The 27,976-nt window shown below is 30.2% G+C and overlaps 1 protein-coding gene across 1 annotated transcript; it reads left to right on the top strand.

Moving 5' to 3' along the window:
- LOC121123674 (uncharacterized) lies at positions 1–27,976 on the top strand. The gene is made up of 5 exons (XM_040718803.2): positions 1–137; positions 8,530–8,752; positions 8,808–8,990; positions 27,419–27,564; positions 27,631–27,976. The coding sequence occupies exons 1-5, from the start codon at positions 34–36 to the stop codon at positions 27,929–27,931; spliced, it is 957 nt and encodes a 318-aa protein (XP_040574737.1). The 5' UTR covers positions 1–33; the 3' UTR covers positions 27,932–27,976.

The following is a 27,976-nucleotide window of genomic DNA, read 5'->3' as shown; positions in this document are numbered from 1 at the left end:
AAAAGAGGACTCAAAGGAGTAAGCTCTTTCAAAATGCGTCGATCAGATTATACATACAAGGAAATCAAGAGTCAAATCCATAAGAGAGCAAAAAATAGCAAACGAAAGGTTTCAAACTCCAAGGAGCAAGTTGAGAGGTAGGATTGTCGTAGTATCTCATTCCGAGCTTCTGTGTTTATGTACATATTATTGTAAGTATAATGATGACTTGACAAAAAAAAAATGCGTAAAATATAGTTAGTATTGTGTCAGTCCTCATTTAGGACTCAAAACTAGGTGTGTACAGTCCTGTTCAGTTCCGTCTCCGTCCGGTAGAGTTCAGTCATGCATATTAATCCTAAAACATATAAGTTCGGACCTTTATGACGTCATTCAAACCTACAGTTCCAGTAATAACAGTCCAAATTATCGACAGTTTTAAGGACAGGTCCCAAGGAATGATAGGAGAAGCCCTAAGACACTACTGGACCGTATAAATAAGGACTGACCCACAACACCAGTTGTATTTAAACTCTGATAAATTTGTTAAAAAAGGAAATTATGGTGTCAAATTTCTAAATATTTTGTTTAAATTGAATGACTTTGTGTCATTTCAAATTATTTTGTACAAAAAACAGTGTTTGTTGTTCAACTTTCAATGAATTGCTCAAAAAAAACAGTTTAATCGAGTATTGAACAGTTTATATTTCAATTTTTGTCCCAAAGATTGTTTTTTGTCATTTAGTTATTTTTTGTTATTGAGGACTGAAGAATACAGTTCCATCCCACTCCGGTCCAGTTATGTTCTGCATATCAGTTCTAAATCTTTTAAAAATAGGTCCTTCATGACGTCACTCAACTTTATTTCTTTGGTTTTAATCAGTTCTGGTACTGACTGTCCAAAGGACTGGTCACAAAGATTGATAGGATAGATTGGACTGGACCGAATAAATTAGGCCTGACCCAACACTAGTTCTTAGTTAATCAAAAAAGATAGAACATGATATCCCCTATTTAGTTGTTATTTTAAGTTGTCGGAGTCCTTCAGGACTAAAGGAAAATGGGGATTTCATTAATAGTCAAGCTTTTAGTGAAATGGACAAGTACTTTTCAATTTTATTCTTGCTGATTTCAATTGTTTATTGGAAGATTCAACCATTTGTGTACTTATTTGAAGAGTGTTTTCACTGACAACATAAATTGCATCATAATTGTAGGAAACTCCTTTTGGAGGATTGAAGTTGATATTTTTACAGCATAAAATACACCTTTTTTTGATTATGCATTGAATAATACTTGATGCCAATAATATAGACTGATATTTCAATATAATTAAAGTAATATGTACTGAAAGTCCCTAAAAATGGCAAGATTTGTATAATATTATTTTGTTTTTTTAGTAGGATTATCAGAAAAAAATATTATTACTATTGTAATAGTTAATTTTATCTGTAACAAAGTAGTAAGATTCAACCATTTGTGTACTTATAACGATGTAAAAACATATTAGCAATACATTTTAGAGTCAGATATATAGTATAACTGGGCAAAAGAGGGATAAAATTCTTATAAACAGTAAAGTTTAAGTCTTTCCCTCTGTTGGTCACGTTTTGACATCCTATAGTTCACTATTTTCATTGTTATAAAACTTGGCTGTTTATGCCCCGAAAATCGTCGACATGAATACTACAGAAGTCATGTGAAAACACTCTAAAGAGTAGTATTCTGGTAGATGTTCTATTGGGCAACTTTTTCCCCCAAAAAGATACAGAAAAGAGGCCCAAAATCATATAGTAGTTAGCCAATTATTCCCAACTATCAAATCATTATTTAATAAAAAATGTTGGGAATTGTTCAAATATTAAAATAAGCTAATTATAATTCAGCCAATCAACGTTCAGAACTCTGATTGGAGAAAAGAAATATCTAAAATATGGAAATAAGATTGTATAACGATATAATCAGATATTTGTAATACATTTTAGGGTCCGATACATAATAAAACTAGGCAATAGAGAGATAAAATAATTCTTGATAGTAAGGTTTAAGTCCTTGTATCTGTTGTTCCTGTTTTAATATCCGAATGTTCACTATTATCTTTTATATTCATGAAAACGAGGTTTTTATTAATATAAAAATTGGTTGTTTAGCTTCCCAAAATGATGGACATCATCAATGCAGAGGTCAAGTGAAAACGCTCTGTTCTAATTATTTTCTTATCTATTTTTATTAATTATTACTACCTCCATTTTATGATGTGTACCTTTATAGACAACACGATCTCCCCCGTTGCTTTTAAGCTCAATATTGGAGTTATTCTCTAAACACATAAATAATGTATGTTTTGGTCTATTTATATTATATCTAATATATTAGAGCAATCTAATATCGTTACACATGGACCATTATATATCTGGTAAAAATATGTCTCTCTTGGAAGCATGTCTTATTACCAGTGTTGTAAATCCAGTGATTTTTTTAGCGGGCCTGTTTTTTTGTGTTTTTTTTTTGGAATTGTTAATCTGAAGAATGAATTTTCTTTTCCTTCGCAATTGTCATTATTATTTCATTCCTGACTATTGAACTTTCTTTCCTAAATATATTCAAACCCGGATTGAAATTTCTTTAGTACTCATAAAAGAGTGTAACCATTAGGATTTGTTGCGGAGGTATAATTGTAAGTCCTTGTTGGACTCAGAGTAGAATTGAGGATCGATATTGTAGTAATTATCATCTAATGAAACGTCATGAGGATTTTTATTTCTCTTCAAAATTCAAATTGTCAGGGTTAACATTTTGATTTTCGGTTTCTTTTTTTAATATGTCCATTGTACAGAGGATTTTCATCGCTACTTATTACAAATAAGTAACTCACTCAGAAAATATGAAGTTCATAACATTTGTAATGTAGATAAACTATAGCGCCCCTTACTCACTAATACGTTTGAATTTTCAAAATAGGTAGAAAACTATATTATAAAAGCAAGGTCTGTATGTATGTACTGAATGAATTTTTAGAATGAAAAACAGGATTTTTTGAGCTAAAAATAAAACAATGAGTGGAATCGACGTAGCTCATAGACAACATGCTTGAGAGAAATTATTCTCTTGAACTCGATGTGCGTAAGTTAGTGCCCTGGTCATTCATAGAGAAAGAAATATACTATATGTATATGGACGTGACACAATATTTCTAGGTTAGAATGAGTAAATATAATACTATAATGTTTACCTAAACGTAATCAGTGCAACTCCATCTAATCAATAAAAGCAACATTTCAAAAATGTAGTCATATGAATGAAATCAGTTTGTAAAACCTATTATCCACATGTGAACAATCACCTTTTAATTTAAAATAAGTAGCAAATTAGTGGGAAAATAAGTCAAGCTACTTTTTTTGCTTAACAATAGAGTTCATGACTAATTTATCAAAGTCTGGAAAACATCATTTATTCTGTGGAGGCAAGGCAAAAAACTGAAAGACATGTGGATAATAAGTTTTGCAAAGAGAAGGTAGAAATCTCGTAGGCATTATGCATGTAATATCCAGTTTGTGTAGCTATGGCTCAGTCAGGTAGTATTCTAAAGACCAATGTACTCCCTGGATCATCAGTCCAAATGTCATTTTTTTCCCCTCGAGCGTTTATTATTATAACTTAATTCTTGAGGAGATAACATCTATGTATTGAGTAACTACATGTGTGATTGCTCAGGAGTAACACTGAGGATTTTTTGTGTAGTTATATTGTATACTTTTGAGCAAAGTTTGTCTGTACGATGATGCCTAATAACTCCAAGTACTACCGCTAGTAATTAATAAGGGAACAAATTTCTTGCAGGTTAACAGGATATTGAGGGTTGAGGACTAAATTGGCGTAACTGAAAAATTACAAATATACGTGTTATAGCCTATATGTCATCCTGGAAGTCTGATATTTTATATTAATACTTAAAAATAGAGAAAATCAGACTGTTGAAATGTACTTGTGAGATTCATTTTATTTGAAGAATTGGAAAAGAGAATTATTCATAATGAAAAAATGGAGTTTCCAAGCTTATTTCTGTCAAGTAAATATTTGAGTTGCAACAATTTGCCTCTCACCCCACGATATATTAGTTTTTAATGTAATGGTTAAGAAGTTTTTGATAATTTTCAAATTCTTCTAGGTGGTGTGGGAAAGAGAGGCCTTCCACCCAATTTAGGCATTTTTTGGTCTTTTATATGTAAAAATAATGTTGTTGTTTTTTAAATTATTCCCAACTATTTGAGTTAAATTGAAAACAGATGTTCTGTCCAATTCAGTACCGGTCTACTCCAGTTCAGTGCTACATATCAGTCCTAAAACTGATAATGTTCCTTCCTTGATGACATCACTCATTTTTCTTAAATATCCGTTCTAGTACTGACAGTCTGAAGGACCAACCGTCTTAAGTACTGGCCCTAAGGCTAGCCTGGACTGTATTAAATAAGGACTGAATAATGATATTATTACTATTCAGAAGTTCTGTAAATTCTTTATTCATAATACTTCAACTCATTTTTTTGGTTGCAAGTTGTACAATATGCTGCTTATACAAGTTACAACTTGTACAAAATTCCAATTTAAACACCTATACATACGTATATAGCCGTCATCTGTCGTGGAAAATATATTATATATACTTGTAATTTATACATCCGAAAAAAATTAAGGTCAAAAAGTAATTTCTTTTCCCATTTATGGTCCTAAAGAAATGATAATATGAAACCGTGATGATGATGGTGGACTTTTGAAGGGGGGGGTCCACATTATTTAGGATTTGTCAATAAAATACATAAATGACGAAATTCTATGTATTTATTCTCAGGTTCTACGCCTATTAACGCCTTACATTGTATTGTATTTAAAGAAAATTTCCTTCCCTTGTCATCCTCATCATGTCTTTCGTTAATCATTTTTTTATTTTTAGATTTCAACATTTATCTATATCAATTAGACATACTTTATATATATAATTGTAGTATTAAACATAATTTCCATTGATAATAAGAAACAATTTGATCAAATCATAATTAATCAATTTGTTAAACAGATTAAATATATATATTACATTAGTCTTTTCAAGTTGAATGTATATGGATAGCGTTATAAATTGTAATTGCATTTAAATATAATAAAAAAAACTATCTTTGTAACCGTGACAGTTTGAATAATGTTGTGGAGGTGAGCTCCTTAGCTTATCAGGACATTTTATTAGATCAAATACCAATAGCTATGATATGAACGAAATAAACATAGGCCCAATCAGTAGAACATAGGAAGGAATTGTTCCGTTTTCGATCCAAGGGGGAGAGGGGCTTGGTCATTTTGAAAATCAAAGATTCACAAAAAAATTTAAAAATTAAATTTCCAAAATTATATTTATTTTGGAAAAAATAAATTTTTGGCGAAAAAAATCCAAAATCCACAGATATTTACAAAAAAAAAATGGAAAAATTTCAAATATTAAACTTTTGGAATTTTTTTTCAAAATCCATAGCTATTCAAAAAAAAATTCCAAATCAAATGTTGTTCACAAAAAATTAATTTTTTGGAAATTCTTTGAAAAGAAAGTATAATGTTACATTTAATGCTAAAAAATTTCAAAAATACATAGGTATTCACAGAAAATTAAATTTTTTGGAAAATAAATTTAAATATATTAATTTTTTACTTTGCTGTATAATTTGTCACAAAAATTCCTTAATTTTTTGGGAGGAGGGGTATCGCCCCTCTAACCCACCCCCTACGCACGGTCCTGCTTATAACTTACCAACAAATCATCATTGTGTTACTCTTTGCCATTCATGTCTCACGGCCTGTGACTACGGGCTAGTGTGCAAAAATTGTAGCAGCTTTGCAATATCAAAATTAAAATTTTAAAACTATATCTTTTTTCAAATTCATTTTGTCAAATTGTTCAAAAAAGTACTTTTCAAGATTGTATTTTTAAAAACAAAGGTTATTCGGTTAAATTCTGTATTTTCCAATTAACTTTAGCTATGAAATTTTTCCAAAAAAAATTTTTGTCAGATTTGTTTTTCCTAAACAAAAAATGATTAGTCAAATTTGTTACATATAAAAAAAATAGTCTGTCAAAATTGTCAAAGATTTGTCTAAAACATAAATATTTAGCAGTTATCACCTTAATTATTACAGAATAAATAAAAGAGGTTTCGAAAACAATAAAATTATCCAGGTTGTCAATAACAACAAAACTTGTACGTTAAAAAATACTTCGGATTTACAACCCAATTTATGGTGTTACTATGTAAGTTATCATAATCAATGCTAGTTGTGATTGAATCCTTGGCTAAACTACTCACATAATATATATACAATGTGAAGCTAACATATTGTATATATTGCTTTACGCAATAAATCATTTATTTTTTTAAACATTTTCTTTCGTAAAATAAAATAAGGAAACAAACTACTGCATTAAAGTTAAATTTATTTGACAAGCACAGAAGTTAAAAATAATTTTAGAATGTATGTAGTAATAATTAGTAATGGGAGTATTATTAAAACGGTTTAATATATATGATATTTTTCTAAAGAAAAAAAAAGTAAAAATTGAGTTTGACATGCTCTCAGCATTCAAATATGTATTTCTGATTGTTTGCTTTGGATTAATACTGTATTAAGCATTTCGCAGTTAATTTTTTATTTCATTTATTAGCATTGTCAAGGTACCCATATTTTCGGCACTAAAATTGGTATCGGTATAGGCGTAAGAGATGATAATATTTTTATTTTTATTTAATTTTGCCTCCCAATATTAATAATAATGATTTCAATACGCATTGGGAGTAATGTCATTAAAGTAAATTATTCAGCGGAGTAAAAATTGTTATATTTGATTTTTTTTTTTTCAAAAAAATTAATTTTTTCTCAATAGCAAGATATTTTTATAGAAAAACTTAATTTTCTGTGAATAGCTAAAGATTTTTAAAATTTTTTTTTTTGAAGAACTATGATTTTTTTGTGAATAGCTGTGGATTTTTGAATTTTTATTCGAAAAAAATTCATATTTGAAATTTAATTTTTGAATTTTTTTGTGAATAGTTATAGATTTTTGATTGATTTTTTTTTTTTCGTTTCAAAAAGGGTAGCTATCTCCATCTCTTAGCAAATTAACAAAGGTATATAGTATTATTTCCAAGGTTTTTGTTTAAATTAGTTGTTTAAAAAAATTGCGCATGCTGAGAAGAATTTTCAAAGTGCCTTCTACACCAACCTATGATCTAATAGATAATTTATAAATAAAAATAATAAAAAGATAATATCCCAACAAGTTCTTGGCACTACCCTCCGTTTTTCTTGAGCACACTCACTTGTAGCTACTCACTATATACTTATACACCCTCCCCTCAGAATAAAAAAATAATAATAACAGATTGAAAAAAAAATAATATCATTTGATTTGTACTTTAAGTTATTGCTAAACCTCATTTAAAATCACATTCATTTTTTTAAATTCTATATAAAGCAATTCCCACATTTTATTTTTTAATATGAGTTGAAAAAAACGCCTACGTGATTTAATTTATTTTATACAGTGCCCCCTCTTTATTAAACTTTCTTTTTATATAAATCAGGGAGCACTATATATAGTTCACCTGGTGATGAGTTTTCAAGGGTAATAGAAATACAAGGCTACACAATCATGTAATCGGGCTTTCTAGAACTTTCAATTTGATGTATCGTACCGACTGCTGGGCAAGATAGGCAGATTTTGACAAAACACGCAACGAAACATACACTATGATGTCAATATTAAAAAGTGTGGTGGAAGACAAACATTAGATGTACACGTGTTAGGGTATAACTTTTTATTTCTATTAACCTTGATGAGTTTTAATAAATTCGTTATTTTTTTTTACTCGCAAGATTACTCTTAAGTTCAATCAATATTACTTTTTAAATACTTTTTCACGACAATTAGTAAGATTTTTTTGTAAAAGAACAGATGTTTCACTCAATTCTGTTAAATTGTATCAACTCACTGAATACACAAATTTTATATCATGGTCACGTAATGAAATGCCCTTATTTTCTTAATGGAACATCCTTTTAGATAGAAGTGACCCTATGTAAAATTAATAAAGAAGATTTGATTGAAAAAAATGTCACCATTTAATAAATTAATTATTTATCTACATAATTTTCTGTCCATATAATTTTTTTATCGTAATCAAGTTGCAATGGATAGTTTATTTTAATTTTCTAGAAAAATCAATAATATATTTCTTAATGATATACTAGTTTAGTGTTTAGTTTATATGGATATCCATATCGATACTAAAACTTTAAATATTTTTACATCCCAAGTGTGAACTTGTTGCAGGAACGTAGAAAAATGTATATATACTCGGTCAGACTTCTTCGATAAAGGCTAACAATCCTCATTCTTCTGAAATGTTTGAACAAAAAAAAAATTATATTTCTTTTTATTCAGCTACCTTACTGAAAATATAGAAACAATGAAGTCACGAATAATTTAACTCCATGGTTTTTTTCACATAGCTATGTGGATTCCTCACGAGGAATATCCGGAGTTCCGAACTATGACTTAAAAAGCATGATTCAAAAATGTGGTATATATGGTCAAGGCCCAGGAGTATTCTCTCAAGGTCCATTAGATTCCCACGTTTACGTCAAGCAATCAAGGCATTTAATGAAAAAAGGATGTTTTTCCTCTGCTCTTCATTACTTAAACATGGCTCTTCGATGTGATCCAACGTCCCCCGTAAGATTAATATTTGTAATATATTTATTATGTATCTCATATATCGTTTACTTAGGTCATTCAAACAGCAAGAGCCAAGTGTCATTTACAAATGGGGAATTGGGAATTGGCACAAATTGATGCAGATGCAGTTTTGTCTGAGAATGGAAATTATTTAAAAGCAATTTTTGCAAAGGCTGAGTCGCTTTATAATACTTGCAAGTTTGAGCACGCTCTTGTTTTATATCACCGGGGATTGGTGAGTTAATTTCTGGATATCTCTCAGTTTTGCATGCATCAAAAAAAGAGTTCATGAAAATCTGAAACGTCTTTTGAACATGATCTTTCTTCAAATATCTACATAAATGACGTGTGTTTCTCAAACCTTTTTTTATAGTCAGAAAAACCAAAATCCCTCAAAAGTTATATGATAGTTATTAGTTAGCCAATTAAAAAAAAATTCCCAACTGTTGGATAATTCATTATTTAATAGTAGAAATATTCACAAATTAACAAAAAATAATTTGAGGTTCATTAAATCAACGTTCAGAACACTAATAAGGGAGATGCGAGTACTAATCAACAGCTGGCAAGAAATACACATGAAACATTTTCAATTTACTATTGTGATGCAGCTAATTTCTATATCAACAGATCCGTTTAAAGTTTAGCAAGTAGACATATAAAATAACCAAGCATATTGCTAAATATTTTTTTATACCTTAATACAATTTGTGTGTCTATAAGAATTAATGCAATGGATTCTTAGAAAACTTGAGAGCTTGGAATTCCTTTTACGCTATTTATGTGCGTAAGCAATACATTTTAACTAAATATATTCATATACATAATATTTGTCTAAAATGGCTTGTATAAAATTATTAAGTTTGTCATGGGGATAAAAACTTTAAGTAGGATACATCATGAATCATAATAAAAATTCATATGGTTGTACTTACATACATGTTTTAAGGATTTTTGACTTTCAAGACTTCCAATGGTCAATTGCTTGCATAGAATTACATATGTATTCTTACCCATATCCATCAGATCTTTTTCAAGAGTTATGAATAAATAACATTGTTAGAATATTTATTTTTGTAAGTTACATATTATACAATTAACATTCAAAGGTTTTGGTATTTGTAAATGAAAGTCTGTGGCTATTTTTGTCATTCCTTAGTGTAAAAAGTGAAATCCTACTTATAGTATAATATTTGAACTTATCCCCTACGTTTTTTTAATTATTACTTTAATAAACCACAAATAATGTCTTCTTGTTTCAACCTAATTATAAGTATAACGTCATACAGAAGCTCGATCAACTTCTTTATACTTTTTTAAAGTCGCACAATTTCACCTTGTATTTTATAAATATGGATTACCAGTGTTGTCTATCAGTTTCAAATATCTAGACCGGTATAAAACCGTTATAACTTAAACTAATTGGTTCCAACTTTGGTCTAACCCGCTGTTGCAGTAAAATTGCCAACGTTATTTTTTTTTTTTTCGAAACGTTTTATTATTCTAATGGATATTTCTGTCTACAACTTTAATTTCGGTACATGGTTTGAATTTTGTCCTACACCAAGATAACCCTACAGATTGAGCAATAAAAAATAATTTAATAGTAGTGTTGTGTCGGCCCTTTTTACGGCCAAGGACTGCAGTCCAATTCTACTTTTGTGTCCTTAAAGAAAGTTAATGAGATTCCTCGTGACGTCGCAGAGGATTTTTTTGACCGCAACGAAGTTGAACGGAGGTTATGTTTTTGTTACTGTTTGTTTGACTGTCTATTGGTCACCAGGATTACGGCAATAGTTACAAACATGGTATGGAGATTATATCCGTTCAATGTAAGAGCACATTCAATTTTGAGAGGTCAAGGTCAAAGGTCAGGGTAGTACAAAATGTAAAAGATGCCAAATCTACCATAACTTTGAAAAAAATTGAGATCCATAACTCAATATGATTTTAGGTGTGCTCGAGAATTCCATGGTCGATATCAGAATTGGATAGATCATAGGGCATAGTAATATCACAGGGAACAAGTTTGCTGATGGCTAAGGAGGGTCCAGAAGGGAGTACGCCAGTCTCTATCCCCAATTCTGTGAGTCAAGCTCTCAGAAAAGACACGTTGAATGAGTGGCGAACTATCCGACAACAGTTGGATAGCTACCACCAATCTAAGAAGTTTATCGTCGAGCCATACACGAAACAAAAGTTTACAAATACAAGAGATATCAAATCTCAAGTATATTGGCTATGGTTAGTGGTCACATACAACTTAATAGACATCTTTTTAAAGTGGGTAAAACGCTGAGCCTGATCTGTCGACTCTATGAAAAAGATGAGGAAATACCATTTTATCCTATATGTGACTATGGCCGTACAATGCTGGAAATGACTGAACTTGCTATGGAGTCTTTCGAAGAGAAAAGATCAATAGAGGAGAAACTTTTGAGGATTTTTTATATGGTGTGTAATTATTATTTATTTTATAGTAATAAAGTTAGAAAATTATAGGTGAATCTCTACTGGCTGATACTGGATTGAGTTCTAGTGTGGAGGAGTGTATCTAAGAGCTGAACAAACATGACTTTAGGTAGTAGTTTTGCACTCTAACACATTCTAGGTCTTTTTTTTTTAATTATTCCGTCATGGAATTGAATAAATCATAAAAACAAGTAAATTATTTTACATTACCTAAATGAAAACATGAATATTTTTTTCAATGCTCTTAATAAATATCTTATGTATTGTATTTGAATTTCTAAACCATCGACATTTTTAGTGAAAGTTCAAAGGCAAGGGCGTCCACAGAGTGTAGGCTGGAGGGGCTATAGCCCCCAAAAGTAAAAAAAAAAAAATAAGGAATTTTTACTTTTTACTAGAATATTTCATATTTAATTTTTAGATTCAGACAGTTGAAATATTTTAAAAAATTTATCTAAAAATTCAATATTTGATATGTAATTTAATTTTTCAGAAAACAAAACCCACAAAATTAAATTTTCTCTGTATAGTTTTGGATCTATTACACTTCTCTCCACAAATATAATATTACAATTCTTTTTTTGAGAAAAAAATTATATTAATTTATCAATTTTTTTCAAACTGGATCGAATAAATGAGGACCTACCTACCACCTAAAACACTACTTAAAACCAAACCAAGGGAAATTTGGTCTCGGACCGAGTATAAAAAATAAAAATGCACATACATACTTTGAAGGAAAGGGAATTCTTGTTCATAGTGGCATAAAACAAACAAACTAATTTACCTTTTTGCGGCTAACAACTTTTAATATTTGGTAGTTGTGGGAAATACATGATAATAGGTATTTTCATGCTCAAAAAGTAAGAAAAAACACCTATTAATGGAAACCAATATATGTATATATATGCATAATCAGGATCATTGTGGTTTTGTAGTATGTTTACTCAAAAAACCAGAAAATGACATTGTTATTTCTTAATTGCTTTGATATTATACATAGTGCTTTCAAGTATCCCAGTATGTAATTCATATACTTATACCCAGGGGCGTCCACAGGGGGGCTTGGAGGGCGTGTAGCCCCTCTAAATTAAAGAATATTTCCTTTTTAATAGAAAATTTAATTCAATTTTTCAAAAAAAAAATCGATAAAATTTAATTTTCCAATTGTTTTTCCAAATCATTTTATTTTAGAAAATGGCCGTGAATTTTTTACCAATAATTTAATATATGATTTTTTTTTCTGAAATTTTTTGTAAACAGTTGTATATTATTAATTTTTTTGAGAATATATATGGGATTTTTAAAATTTCTTTCCAAAAAATTTTATATTTTATATTTGTTTCAAAAAAATTAATTTTTTTTATGAATGGCTGTGAATTTTTGAAATTTTTTCCAAGAAATGCAATTTTTGAATTTTCATTTTTTTTAATTAAATATTAGAAAATCAATTTTACAAATTTTTTTCGAAAAAATATTAATTTTTGAATTTTAAAAAAAATCTGAAAAACCTTTTTTTATTCTTTTGTGATTTTATTACAATTTGGCCTGCAAACTTTTTGTTTTTTCTACAAATGGCAAATTTGACCAATCATTATTCTTTTAGAGAGACAAAAACTTATTTTAAGTCACACATTAAGGGCTGATTTAGCTCTAAATGACTTATCTTGTTACAGTTATATATGTTATGCCTAAATTTAGCACCTAAAATACCAAAATTTATGGTGATGAGTAAATTTACCTTTGGTTTTTAGTAATATTTTATTGGAAATGCATAGAATCATTGTTGTATTTATGTATAAAAGTATACTCGTCTCCTCCAATTTAACACAGTAGTCACCAGAATATTTAAATATGACGAAAGTAGACACTCAGCTAGTTACACAGATCAAAAGGTTCTTTATTTATGTTATAAGGGATCAAAACTAATGATTGGGGTTTTTCAATAGGAAATCTCAGTAGACTTTTATTAGACCAGAACAAATATATTTTGATGTATCCTTATAGATCTATACTAATAAAGAAAAGTATGTCCGTAGGAATGTATGTTTAAAATCCGTCACTGGATACACTGTATATAGTGCTCCCTGTCGTATATCATAAACATATTTTGATCTAAGAAATAAGAATGTAGTCATATTAATGAAATATTGCAGGCGTATACATATGGCATCGAACGTGTAGATGGGATGCACTGTAAATAGTGCTTCCTGATATATATTTTTGATAAAAGAAATAATAATGTCATCGCATGAATGTAATATCGCAGGCGTGTGCGTGAAACAAGAGCACTGTTTCTGTTTGTTGTGGGTCTCTTATGTATATTATAATTCAAAAAGGAACCTCTGTAAACAAAGAAATAAGGTTAGCGATTATAAAAGGGAAAATGGTTGATGTGTGAGTTAACATCTCCCTCTAGAAGAAGAATTATCACTTATTTTGCTGTAAATTGATATAAAATGCATTATAAATAAATATAATTATAATATTTTCCATGCACTAATGATATATTAAATGTAGAACAGGCAGCTGATATTAACAAAGGTATTAATTCAGTAATACCATATGTCTCGATCCCACTTCTCCTTGCGCTCTTACGCAAATTGCATCTCTAATCATAAATCCTGTGTTTTCTTCAATAATTGTTAAGGTCTGAGTTATATCTAAACGTTGGTACGCATGTAAAATTATTTTTTATTGTTAGTGAGCACTCTATAGACTAAAGTACTTTTTATTGATCTAAAGCATTATTTTTTTTTTCAATCTCTTATTATTATTCTTTCAGTCTTAAGGACAGGATACGTCATATGAATTCGTATAAGTATTGAGTAGTTACTCATAAAAAAGGGAGAGTAACTCTAAGGATTTTTTGTGGGAGTTATCTTCTATATTATTAAAGCAAAATTTGTCTTCAGGCCTAGGCTTAATTAATACAGAGAATGCCCGATACTACCACTAGTTGATTATACAGGGTGTCCACGATAAATTGGAACTACTTTAAACTTCATCCAGATCCATAATGTGGATAAATGGGGTTAAATCATACTAATATAAAAGGTTGCGTGAACAATACACTATAACTTCCACCACAATTGTTTTGACAACAAACAATAGTCATCATGGAACAAGCAAGGAGAGACGCCATCCTCGAATTGGCTCGCACGGGACACAAGCCCTCTGCTATCTACAAGCTTCTTAACTACCCCAACACCACGGTTTACCGGGTCTTCAATGCCTGGGAGGTTGAGGGGAAGGTCTGCCGTAAGGCCCACAACATGAGAAGTGACCGAATCCGTACTCCCCGCTTCCTTGAAGGCCTCCAGAAGTCCATCAAGGCTTGCCGGGGACTTCCTTGTCCAGGTTGGCCAAGAACCGTGGAGTGAGCAAGCAGCTGGTCTCCAAGGTTGTGAATAAGAACCTCGGATACAGGTCATACTGAATGGCCAAACAACACATCCTCACGGCATCCATGAAGGTCACCAGGCCCACCAACAGTAAGCGTCTCCTCAATGACCTGAAGAGCCATGGAGGAAGAATCATCTTCTTCTCCGACGAGAAGAACTGGACTGTCGACAGAAGCTACAACGTCCAGAATGACAGGTGGCTAAGCAGAGAGAAGAGGTCCCTGCAGTCTTCACCACAAAGTTCCCGGCCTCCGTGATGACCCTGGGTGTCATCTGCAGCACTGGTGAGGTGATGCCTCCTTTCTTCTTCAATCCCAAGGAAAGGGTTAACGAGTTAAGGTACTGCGAAGTCATGGAGGAGTTCGTCATCCCCTGGATGAAGGATACGGCCGCTGAGAGGGAGTTCATATTCCAACAAGACTCAGCGCCCGCACACATCGCCATGAAGACCACTAACCTCTTCAACTTCCACGACATCACTTTCTGGGATTGCAACAGCTGCCCCTCCAACTCACCCGACCTCAATCTGTGTGATTACTTCTGGTAGGGGAAATTGGAGATGGAGGTGTGCAAGGTCAGCCACAAGAGCATTGCGGCCCTAAAGGGTTCCATTACGAGGGAGTGGAATGCTGTTGATTCCGCGGAAGTCATCAGGGCATGCAAATCCTTTAGGGGCAGCATGGTGAAGATGGTGGCTGCTGAGGGAGGACATGTTGAATAACTTTATTGTTTAATATCAGGTCTAACTTTTTCATATTAACAAATACACTCCAAATTCCATTTTTATCAAGCAGGTTGAATTTTAAGATAGTTCCGATTTATCGTGGACACCCGTATTTATGCAAAATTGTATTGCGCTCAAAAGATAACAAATATTTATTTGATAATACTTTGATGAGAAATAACCAGTATAATAGTGAATAGTATATTTCAGGGCTATAAAAATTATATTAAGTATGATATCATGGTTGATTTTAATTACATTTGATGTAGGTACATGCTGTTCGAAATAAGAATGATATTATTAACCTCTAGATTCATCATGGTCTGATTTATATAATCCTTGACCGTAGATTAAATGAAATTACCATGTAATACGTAATTATAACTTTACAAAGTTATAGAAAATTGCAATAATTTGATAAAATATTTGCTCGGAAAAAGATCATTAGAATTATGTGTTCCAACTTTTAATATTTTGAGAGGTGAGAAGTACGCGAATAATGTGCGAAACCATTGGATAAAATTTAAGCTGTAATGACTCAGGAAACCCCCATGAACATATTTAAAACTGTATAAATGACCCTATTATAAAACAAGAGTGAGCAATCTTTTCAGTAGATGTCCATGAACTTTGTTACTATATATTTGTTTGTAAATAAAGCTTCAGAGAGTGCAGCCCTCTTGTGGCAAAGTAACACAACTCCCTGTATGACAATATTATTTAATATCATATATATGTAGTTGTATATTACTCTCATAGAGAGCGCTGTGAAAATTCTTCGGAGCATGTGCCATTTTTATAGGAACAAGCCATAGACTGTTACGCCACCTTGAGGATAATATATATCTTTTTAATTTGTTGTTGCCCTATTTTTAAAGGGATGTATTTAAAAAAGCAAATTTTTTAATGGTGTTTTTATTAAAATATTTGATATGTAAAATGCCTAAATAGAACACTTTTTAGAACCTCTTTGATGCACCTTGACCTTGAGAAATTGACGTCTATAGCCATCTCCATAATGGAGAGATCCGAGTATCCGGCATCAAATTACATGGACGTCCACTCATGGGGGTTTTTCTGAAGTCCAACATGAAGGAGCTCCTTCACACGGTTGCTTTTAACCATATTTGGCTGCAATGACTGTTTTTGGGGATATTCTAGCGGCGAGCAAAGTTGCAATCCTTCGCCTATGTTGTTCTTGCGGTATGACAATACACACTAGTATTTTTAATCTAACGTAAACAAAAAGAAGAATCTCCAGGCCAATGTTATTAGAACAAATTTGTCAATTTTCAGTTTTCACTGAAAATTTACTAGCATAACCGATGACGTCATTGGGAGGCCAAATACAGGAATATAACTATTGAGAATAAGTGAAAACCCAGATTATATATTATATCATTCTTATGAACTTTTTAATTAATAAAATGGAGTAGTATAATTAAAACTAACAGATATTCAATTCTTAAATTTAAATAATATAATTAAATTTTGAATCCAAGAATCAGGAAGACATTATATTATTTTTTGAGATGCGAAAAAGTAACTTTATTCCTAAATATAATCCATATTTATTTCGAATTAATAAACCATTGCATATTCCCATTTTTTTTTTTCACATTTTTCATTAGGATTATTCTTCATTGTACATGTTCAAACTTTTAATAAGTATATTTAGTTGTAAGAGAGACGTATCATTTAACATTAATTAATCTATTGTTAAGAATGGGTCAAAACAAAAGTATACTTCCTTGATAATGTTGTACCTCAACACATAAAACTCTTTTAGAAAAAATATTCAATATATAAAGTATGACTCATTATTGGCTCCTATAGTTTAAAAAAATATATATAAATATGCAAGTTATCAGCTCTAAATCAAAAAGCTCATTTTCCTTCCATGTGGGTTTAGATCATTGTTAGGATCCTATTAACATCTTAAAAGAAATATATAAGATAATTGATAAATCAACAAAGTTTGGAATTAATGAAAAAAAATCTGGTAATTCATAAAAAGATAAAAGAAAATGGAAGGTCAAATTAAACGAAGCAAAATCAGGAGTGTTAATGTACTTTTGAATACAAAGATCATATTGAATCAGAAAAACAAATTATATTGCATCAGAACTGATGTAAGAAGTATGTAACTTCAAAATATAAAAATTATATGGCACAAAAATTGCAATCTGTATTTGAATAACGATTATCTCTATGGAAATTTAAATGACCTATCAATTTATCGCTTAGGAAAAGTTTCATCCAGTATTTTTTATCAATTAATACAGAAAAAAATTATATATTTATATTTTTAAAGAATTATTATATTACCTATGAATAAAATAGCAAAAGATAACAATGTACAACAATAAATTAAGGATTTAATTATGAAAAGGAAGTGATTTAAACATTGATAATATATTGGAATTATATTAAGAGATTGGATATGATTAAATCAGGGGCGTCCGCAGGGGGTGGGCTAGAGGGGATACAGACCCTCCCCCAAATATAAAATTCCAAAATAATTGATATCTTAATTTTTTTCTAAAAAAAATAGCAATGTATTTCTGAATTTTTTCCACAAAAAAATTAGCCTTTTGTGAACAATTGTGGACTTTTGAACTTCTTTTCTAAAAAAATTCATTTTTTAATTTAATTTTTGAAATTTTTTGAAATTTTTTTTCCAAATACTACTGTAAAAATTATGAATAACAGTGGATTTCTGATTTTTTTTCCAAAAAATTAACTTTTTGTGAACAACTGTAACTTTTGAATTTCTTTTCAAAAAAATTTCATATTTAAATTTTATTTTTGAAATTTTTGAAATTTTTTTCCAAATATTACTAGAAATTATGTATAACAATGGATTTCTGAATTTATTCTCCAAAAAAATTAACTTTTTGTGACCAACTGTGTACCATTCAACTTTTTTTCCAAAAAAATTAACTTTTTGTGAACAACTGTAACATTTGAATTTCTTTTCCAAAAAATTTTATTTTTGAAAATTTTTTGGAACTTTTTTCCAAATACTACTGTAGAAATTATGAATAGCAATGGATTTCTGAAATATTTTTTCCAAAAAAAAAACCTTTTGTGAACAACTGTGACCTTTTCAACTTATTTTCCAAAAAAATAACTTTTTGTGAACAACTGTGGACTTTTGAACTTCTTTTCCAAAAAAAATTTCATATTTCAAACTTTATTTTTGAAATTTTTTCCCAAACACTACTAAAAATATAACATTTTTCAAATAAAAAATGTAATATTTCAAATTTAATCATTAATCTATTTTTTTTGTGAGTAGCTGTGGAAAAGAATTTAATTTTAGGTATTTTTTTTTTCCAAAAAAATTAACACCCCCTCCCCCAAATATAAACCTGCAGACGTTAAATTGTGAAATGTTCAACAACCGCTTCTTTGATAATTATTAAACTACATTTTTTACTTTTTTTGTATTACATTTACCCAAGTAAGGTTCCCAATGACGTACCTAGAAATAGAAAAAAACAGTGCAACAAAATATATCTAGTATGTCGTCCCTGCCATTTTTTTGTACCCTAACCTTGTTTTAATAACATTGTTTCGGGCTGACGGTAGAAGAGAAAAACATTGAAACAGTTTTACGCTGAGTTATTAAGTATTAAAAATTGCCTATAAACTTTTGAACGTCCTGGTATAGTCGTTCTTATTATTATAATATAGTATAAATGGCAATGAGAATACGTATTAAAGGGTATTTTAGGATATTTCTTAAATGTATGTTGACAAATAATGTATATACAGAGTCAATATTTAAACAATATTATATATACATATAAATAAAACAATGTTTTCGTACGAGCTTCTACCTATAAAGTGAAAAATAGAAAAATAATCAAAATGTCTGTATATATACATACTAGGGTGTTTCATAAAGACAAACCATAAGAGATTTATAACCATTCCTAGCTCCTATTAACCAAAAAAAAAAAAAAAAACAGGCCTCTTCTAAAGCTACCCTCTTCCAGATCAAAATATTTTTTCCTTTATATTTAATTTCTAATTACAAATCTTAATATAATATATTAAGTTTCAAAAATGTTAAAAACCACCATTACAAATACTTACTTCATGTCTTCCTATCTATTAGGCCCAGTGGTGGCTTTGGCTAAGACAATTTTATAAATAGGATGTATGAGTTCATATTATTAGATTATTTCATTTCCCAGAAAAATTGACTTTGAGCGAAATCCTGGGAAAACAATTTTTAAATTGCGGGATCCCGTTAGTACATAAATGTTAAATACTGTCAGATTTAAGTATTTCCCTTTATATTTTAGGAAGAAATCATTAGTGATGAAAATTTGACGCTATTTTTTAGCTGCCTCATTCTTTACTGAATTGGTAATCTGAAAATTGAATTTTCTTTTCCTAATCTGTTGTCATTATAACTTAATTCCTGAAGAGTTAATTTCCTTTCTTACATTACTCAATTATATTCAAAACCTGATTGAACAGTCGTGTGTCCTTATAAAAGACGGAAATTAACCCTAAGGATTTGTCGGGGCTTATAATTGTAAGTCCTTGTTGGACTCAGAGTAGAATTGGTGGTCGACATCAGAGTAATTCTAGCAAATGCCCTTGTAGCTTTTCGTCTCCCCTCCTCTGTTATGTATTTCATACTTCCTTTCTTGTTCTTAACTTCTTGTATATTCGTCTATGTATTATAAGTACTGTGTTTTACGTATTATAAATAGTCTCGTATTGTGTAAATAAATTAGAGTATAGTTAGAATACACATTATCTTAAAATAAGTGTAGTCTTATTCCTCCACGCCATTTCTTCCTCTCATCTCTCCCGGTCATCCTGGATCTCTCCTATTATAAATAAGTTTGTGTTTCTCCCTCGTCAAGACACAACATCCTCCCTTGGCACAGCTGATTATAGATGATCTAATGAAACATCATGAGAACAAAGTTGCTCTTCTCCAAAAAATTATTCAAATTGGCAGGGTTACCATGTTGATTTTCGGTTTCTTTTTTTAACATGCCCAAAATGCACATAATTTTCATCACGAGAAAATATTCATTTTAAGCTTTTTCTTTTGTTCTTCATTTTACTCATTCTCATATATCTCAAATATTGCGAGGGTTGTTATTTTTTAAAGAGATCGGATCTCGTTGTTTTGAATTCCTTAACCCGATTCCCAACAAAAAATAATTAAAGAGAAAGTGATGAAAAAGCTAATGCTTGCTTGATTATATATAATTGGATTAAGCCTTTAATTGTAAAATTATTTATGGGGGATTTCCCTGGAAAATAAATATTTATGGGGAAATTTCTTTAGATGTAAAACTAACATAATAAATTCCCAAGACAGAAACCCTTTTAGGTATACAAGTATTCTAGAATACTTTGCTACAAAACTTTTTATCCAAAGCTAATTTGCTGAAAAAATATTTATATTTGAGGATGATTCATGCTGCAATACTAAGTAATAAGGATTTCCATTCATGTCATTAAGTGCTTATTATTTCATAATTAATTAAGTCCTTTTATTGTGAGAATGTTCCTAGAGTTGTTAGAAAAGTCATGTCAATTCCCCAATAAATGACTGGGTTACCACACTGATACAAAAATATATAGTGTATTTTATCAGGGGTGTCTGCAGTGGGTAGGCTGAAGGTGATTACAGCCCTCCTCTAAAAAAAAATAATAAAAAAGGAATTTTTGCTTTTACTATAATTTTTGTTCGTCATTCGGGCAAATTATGCAGCCGAGCAAAAAAATTAATATTTGATTTTGTTTCAGAATAGCTATAGATTTTTGAAAAAAAAATTTCAAAATATTTAATTTTCTGTGAGTAGTCATGGATTTTTGAAATTTTTTTTCAAAAAAATTAATATTTGATATTTATTTCTTAAAGTATTTAATTTTCTTTAAGTAGCCATTAATTTTTTAATTTTTTTTTAAAATTTTTTTTCAAAAAAATTTATATTTAAAATTTGATTTTTAAAATATGTCCTAAAAAATTTTCCTATGAATATTTGAAATAGTTTTTTCGAAAATTTTTAATTTTTTGTGATTTTTGATTTTTGAAATTTTTTTCCAAAAATTTGATATTTAAAATTTCATTATTGAAATGCATTTCCTAAAAGTTTAATTTTCTTTGAGTAGCTATGAATATTTGAAATAGTTTCCCAAAAAAAAAAAAATATTTTCTTTGAATAGCAATTAATTTTTGACGACATTTTTATATATATAAATTTTATTTTTTGTCAATAACTATGGATTTTTTAAAGAAAAAAAATCAAAAATATTCATTTAGTCAAGCTCCATCCCCCCCACTCCCCCATCCAAAATATAATCCTGCGAACGCCCCTGCATATTGTCCGTTAATGACGTTTGGATTTCCTGAGTGAATATTTTTGTATTGCATTTCTCAGGGACTTGTGCTCCTTTTGTTATGTAATTTTCTCGTCTAATGACAGGCCACCTTAAGAATTATAGAAGCATAAAAGATAATTAATTAATAAACACTTTATCAATGCAAATTTTGGCAAATAATTAGCATTATATAATAAAATTTGCGCAGCAGGAATGGAAATCCTAATTATATGAATTATCGTCAAATATAATCATTATTTTTTAGGAAAACTATCAATTCGGCAATGTGTCCGTTCGGCCAAGTAGTTTGGGCAGAGTATAGAAGATATGTAATTTATAAGGACCTCTATATATATTACCACTCAAGCTGAAATTTGTGAATACTGCTTTTACGAGCCAATGACGCAGTTTAAAGAATGAGGATAGCACTCCCTTAGTTCTTGATATTTCGTCCCTCTGTATCGAAACACCCTAATATATATACATAAACATATATTTTGGTAAAATAAGAAAAATATAAAAAGTGAAATGTAAACTTTCCCTGTTTTGGTACACTTAATATGTTGGTAGATTTACATACTTATATTATTTAACGAGATTTAATATGAAATATGACTTATGGTTAGCTTTTGAGATATTGTATATTTGTTGCTACTAATACTTAGTGGTGCCCCCCTTGTCTAATGTATTCTAAATAGTATTATACATGTTTAAGAACAATTAGAAGCATTGCTATGTTTATACAATCATATGTAGAAACATGTTGGGTGTGACAAAAAGCTTTTATCGTTGACAAAACTATAAATCAATTACCGCATCATGGCAACTTGACATGTTACATATAGTGCAGCAAATTCAAAACCATCTCAAACAAAAATGGATTAGTCTTCAAGACAGAGAAACTTAACGTTGAATTAAAATGATTTATTATGAAATATTATTTAAGAGTAGGGCTTAGGTTTTCTCTCTCGGAATCCTGTTCTCCCGGAATTTCTGGAGGTTTTGCAACCTGCAGGAAATTTAAATATTACATAATATAAGTTTAATTTAATTATACGAGAAGAGTTTGAAAAGTCCGGAAGATGGCACTACTGGTACTTATCGAGGTTATATTTAGTTAGTAGCATCTCTTGGAAGAACATACAACAACTTTCAGCCAGATCAGTTTATTTCTTTCGGTTTGGCATTCGTTTTAATCGAGGAATTATATTATAGTGGCTGTCTTTTGGATTCGCAAGGAATAATTCTCAGCAACTATCTGAAAAAGGATAACACCATTACAGATGCATATTATTCACCGTTATCGGAGCATTTGAAAACCAAACTGCAAGAAAAACACCACGATTGGCCCACAAAAAAGTCATTTTCCATCACGTAAATGAATTAGCTCACACTTCAGCAGTTGTGGTCGCAAAATTAAAGGAAATAGGACTCCAACTCGAGATGCCCACAGTAATAGCAATCTCATGTACCTTCACTCATTGGTCATCCATCACCATATCCTGGATTTTATCAATGATTTCTGGAAAAGTAACCTAGAAACCTACAGAACGTTCACCGTCGTTCGTACCCTTATGGCCACACCGAAAAACAATTATAAACTGTTCTAATCGAAGGTGCAGAGTCCTCATAATGTTTATCTAGCTTCTTTTTAGTATATTGAGGCGTTTTACCTTTCATAAAGTAATGTATAATAAATACACAAAACTCTTCTTCGTCTATTTTTAAATAATAACTCCCCTTGCTCGATTCAAACGAATGCCAAAAAGAAAGTAGTTGACCGATTTGCGTTAAAGTTGGTATGTGTTCTCCCAAGAGATGCTACTGACTAAATATTACCTCGATATGTGCCAGTAGCGCCATCTTGCGGTATTTGTACGGACTTTTCCATCAACCCACGTATATAATCTAACAAAAATTCAACCCTTGTTATTTTGATTTTTGTTTTTTTTGGTTGTTCCGATTGGTTTACGGAATGTTAAAAAGCTGGACTCAATGTGCAACCTGCGCACTATCAGGGATAATGATAAAAATGAAGAACATTAAAGTTGAAAATCTGTATTAATAAAGCAAAGTATGTCGGTCTGTATTTATTTATATATGTATATATATACTGGAAGTAATTCATTTTTGAGTGTAGATACTTGATATAGAAAATAGCAATACAATCAAGCGTGCGAGTCCTATTAAATAAATATTTGTATAGAACTGTATAAAAACTGTGTGTAAAAATAATGTATATGACTTGAGATGAGATTTAACACGAAGCTAAAGTAGTACATGCCCCTCACATCATATTAAATGTTTGTTTTTTCATTCTGTTATAAATATTTATTATTATTAAGGAGAGAACATCTAAGTATCGAGGGCGTCCATAGAAGATTTTTTTCTAAAAATAGAAAAGAAAGGCACATCATGCAGCAGATCAAAAATTATCATTTTTAATAATATTTCAAAAAAATTATTAAAACTAAAATGTAATTTTGTGGCATTTCTTTATAAAAATTGAAAATTGACGTTTAATGAAAATATGAGAAAAAAAAGAAAAAATATTCAAAAAATGACAGATACTTCAGTTAAACACCAATTTTTGTGTGTCAAACTTATTTGCAAAATAATTTCCATACATATTTCTACAACTTTATTTTATTTATGAATCTAATATTTTATTGAAAGTTCTTTTTTTTGCACTTGAAAAAAAAATTAAATTACAATTTCCATAGACTTCCTTTTTTTTACCTATAATTTTTTTGGTTTTGAATAAATTTAGAAAAAGGTTTTTATTCTTATTCTTGATTTTTGAGACGTCAGTCGCTTTTTAATTTATAACGCAACCCCCAATCTAGTCTTTTTGACCTCCTAAAAACGGTTTTGGCGTTTTGGATATACCATAAGCCTCCTTTATATGACCCCCAAAAAATCGTTACCCCGTGTTAGCCTGAACAGGTTTCAATGAGGCATCCCATGCAAAAATTTTGCCTCCTCAGTTCAACGGTGTGGACACGCATAAAGGGCACACAACCAATCCCTATTATACATATGTACAGATAAATAATCCTGCGGACGCCTTTGAGTAACTAGGAGTGAATATGCACATGATTCATGAAAACGAAGAGTAACTCTGAGGAATTCTTGGTGGAGTTATCATTTATATTATAAATGCAAGGTTTGTATAATCGTTGACAAAACTCGGAACAGTGTATAAGATAAGACTTAAGGTTAAAATTTAATATTTCTTCTTTAAATATTAAAAGAGATATTTAAATTACACAGTATTTATAATTCACCTACAGGATCTCGCTCAGTGACAATTTCCCGGGAGATGAGATATACTAACATCCCATAGAAGTGGGGACTTGGAATCGAAAAATTTGACTCAACAATTACTTGATTCTATCACGGTCTTACCCCACCAAAACACAAATATATCTTTAGTTTGGCCGTCAGTTTTTAATGTTTCTGTTTCTTTTCTCCTAATCTGTGTTCTGACCAGTGATTGGTTGAATTAGATCCTCTTAGGATGTGAACTCTTCTAAAGAAATATTCAATACAACTTTCAGCCATTTTTCTTTTACTTATTGGAGGAAAGGTTGCGTGATACAACAAATGTAACACCGTGCTATATTTAAGAAAAGGAGAAACTATAGTTTGTTATTTTAATTTCATGCATCCAAATATTTCATTGACTTATATCGGTCAATTAAGGCATTTGCATTCAAATTTCAGGGATGAATTGAAATACCCCAAGAATGTTAACTATAGTTTAAAATCTTCAATTGATTTATCAAATTTAATTTGGCTTCAATACGGCTTCTTTTCCAATAGAACAAATCCTTTCATAATTCTAAAGATTCTGACAATGAATATTGTCTACTTTAAATTCGTGCAATTTTTGACCCTTCCTAAATAATCACTTATTGGTAGAAACCATAAAAAACTAATAGAGTGCACAAGTAGTGTAGACGAAAATGTTAAAAATTGCACTTTCACGTCAGTTGACCCTGGTACCACAACAACAAAACATTTTATATTAATAGGTAGAAAACAATAAAAAACTTATCAAATCAAAAGAAGCTCCAAACTTTTTTAATTAAATATTAGGAGCTAATAATACTATTACTATATTAATAATAATATTAATTATTATTATTTTATATCCTATTCTTATAAGACAATTTACAGCTATTTTTATTAAATACTAGTGGTAGTAATCGGTATTACCCCGAATAAGAAAGACAAATTTTGCTTCAATGATATAGGAGAAACTTCTTAAGAAAGCCTCAGTATTACACTCTATTTTTAATGAGCATAATAAGACGTAACTGCCCAATACTTATATCAATTCATATGACGGGTTCCGTCATCACGAATGGAAGAATAATAATTAAAGTTTGAGAAAATAAAATGAATATGTTGAGATGACTGATGAGTACTTTAGTTTTAAGAGCACTCACTAATAAAAACAAGGAAAATTCATTTGAACATGCCCGCGTTCATATGTAGTTCCGTGCGCAGAAAACTGCCCTGGGGAAAATTGTCCGTGGAAGATTGCCTAGGAGGAAAATGGACTGCATTTTGTTCAAATTTCATTATGAATCATGAAATAAAACAAAATTTTTATAAAAATTTAATATAATATAATTAATTAATATAGTTTAAATATAATTTTTTATAATTTTATACATTTGCTTGATATTATTTATGACAAATATTTAGACATATTTGTGTTTTTATCCCTCAAGGGAGTACCCTTAAGTGAGTAATATTATTGCAATATGGGATGAAGGGGGAATAAATAGCTAAGGCCTATTTAAATATGTTTGAATACTCTCTGCCTTCGGATTACTCAGTGTCCCGTGGGACATAGTTTTGGTTTAAATTATTTTTTGTTATTAGAGTTATTAGGTTCTTTGGATGAATTGGCTATGATTTTTAGTAATCCCACACTACCCCCAAGATCCAGACTAACCCGAGAGCTGTGAACTAGTTTGTGTTGTTAGAAGTTCCTTGAATGTATTGGATCAATTGGCCGTGGTTTTTAACAATCCCACACTACTCCCGCTCCTATCTGAGGGTGGATCGTATTCAACCATATTTTAAGAGGTCCTAAGCAATTAATAGCCTCCCCCCCCCCTTCGTTACTAATCCTCTCGATCCATTTCTGAGAAGATTGGATAGAATATAAAAATTTGTAAAGGAAAATGTATTGTAATAATATTACTCACACTTGAAGGTACTCCCTTATTAATCATGAAGTTTGACCAAAATACGGGCTATTTTCATAAATGGTAATTTTTCTCCATGTCAATTTTCTCCAGGGCAATCTTCCTCGGACAATTATCCCCAGGGCAGCTTTCCTACTTAAATTTAATTCATATCTCTTAATATACACTATAAATACATATGAATTATGATATACATACAAGACCAATGACAAAAAAAAACGAGGTGACTTGTTTTCATACATTTATACAGACAAACAAACTTTCCTTAACGAATAGTATAGATATGAAATACGTGCAACAACAGTCCCCTTGATCCGTCTACGTAGAAGTTTTCTATTGCAGAAATAAACGATGATTAGTTAAAGAATACAAATGTAATCCAGACTCGATTTGGAAAAATAATTTATAACTTGCTTTAGTATTGACGTGATATTTATATAATTAATAGGTTATATTTATTTATTTTTTGTTACAGAAGTTGGCAATTGACAAAAATACATTTCATTTAGGAATACGCAAATGTTGTGAAACCATTTTGAATTGTTTAGCAAAGGACAACTCCGTCTTTTGCAATGAGGATGTCACTGAAATATTCTTAAATGATATAATAGAATCATCTGGGTATTTATTTATATATTATACATACATGTAAAAAAGGTATTGTACAACATAATTTGTTGCTTACAGAGTGGCCTACTCGGATGAAGATGAGGATGACTACTTACATACGGGAGAGTCTGATGAATCCTTAATTATCACCTCAACAACCAATGATTCAATAAAAGAAGAACAAAAGACGGAGAATAAGGCGGGAAAATCCTTTTCAAATGATAAGAAATATTTACTCTCTCTGGCCATGAGATTAGAAAATATGGACACTTCAAGGGATATGTTTGTTGAAAAAAAACTTTTGGAAGAGACAGAGAAGGCTCTCCTATTTTTAAAGGATAGGGAATCCTTTTGGAAGCAGTTGAATGTTGGGAATTGATTTTGTTACGTTATGTTTATTTTTAATAAATATATATTAACCCTT

The sequence above is a fragment of the Lepeophtheirus salmonis genome, chromosome 8 (genome assembly GCF_016086655.4).
Source record: "Lepeophtheirus salmonis chromosome 8, UVic_Lsal_1.4, whole genome shotgun sequence".
Classification (NCBI taxonomy): domain Eukaryota; kingdom Metazoa; phylum Arthropoda; class Copepoda; order Siphonostomatoida; family Caligidae; genus Lepeophtheirus; species Lepeophtheirus salmonis.
This window is presented reverse-complemented; position numbering and strand designations above follow the sequence as displayed.

Excerpts from the sequence above, each read along its gene's own strand:
- LOC121123674 (XM_040718803.2), top strand. The coding sequence starts at position 34 with ATGCGTCGATCAGATTATACATACAAGGAAATCAAGAGTCAAATCCAT. Across the intron at positions 8,753-8,807 it reads GATGTGATCCAACGTCCCCC|GTCATTCAAACAGCAAGAGC; the intron begins GTAAGATTAATA and ends TCGTTTACTTAG. Across the intron at positions 8,991-27,418 it reads TTTTATATCACCGGGGATTG|AAGTTGGCAATTGACAAAAA; the intron begins GTGAGTTAATTT and ends TTTTTGTTACAG.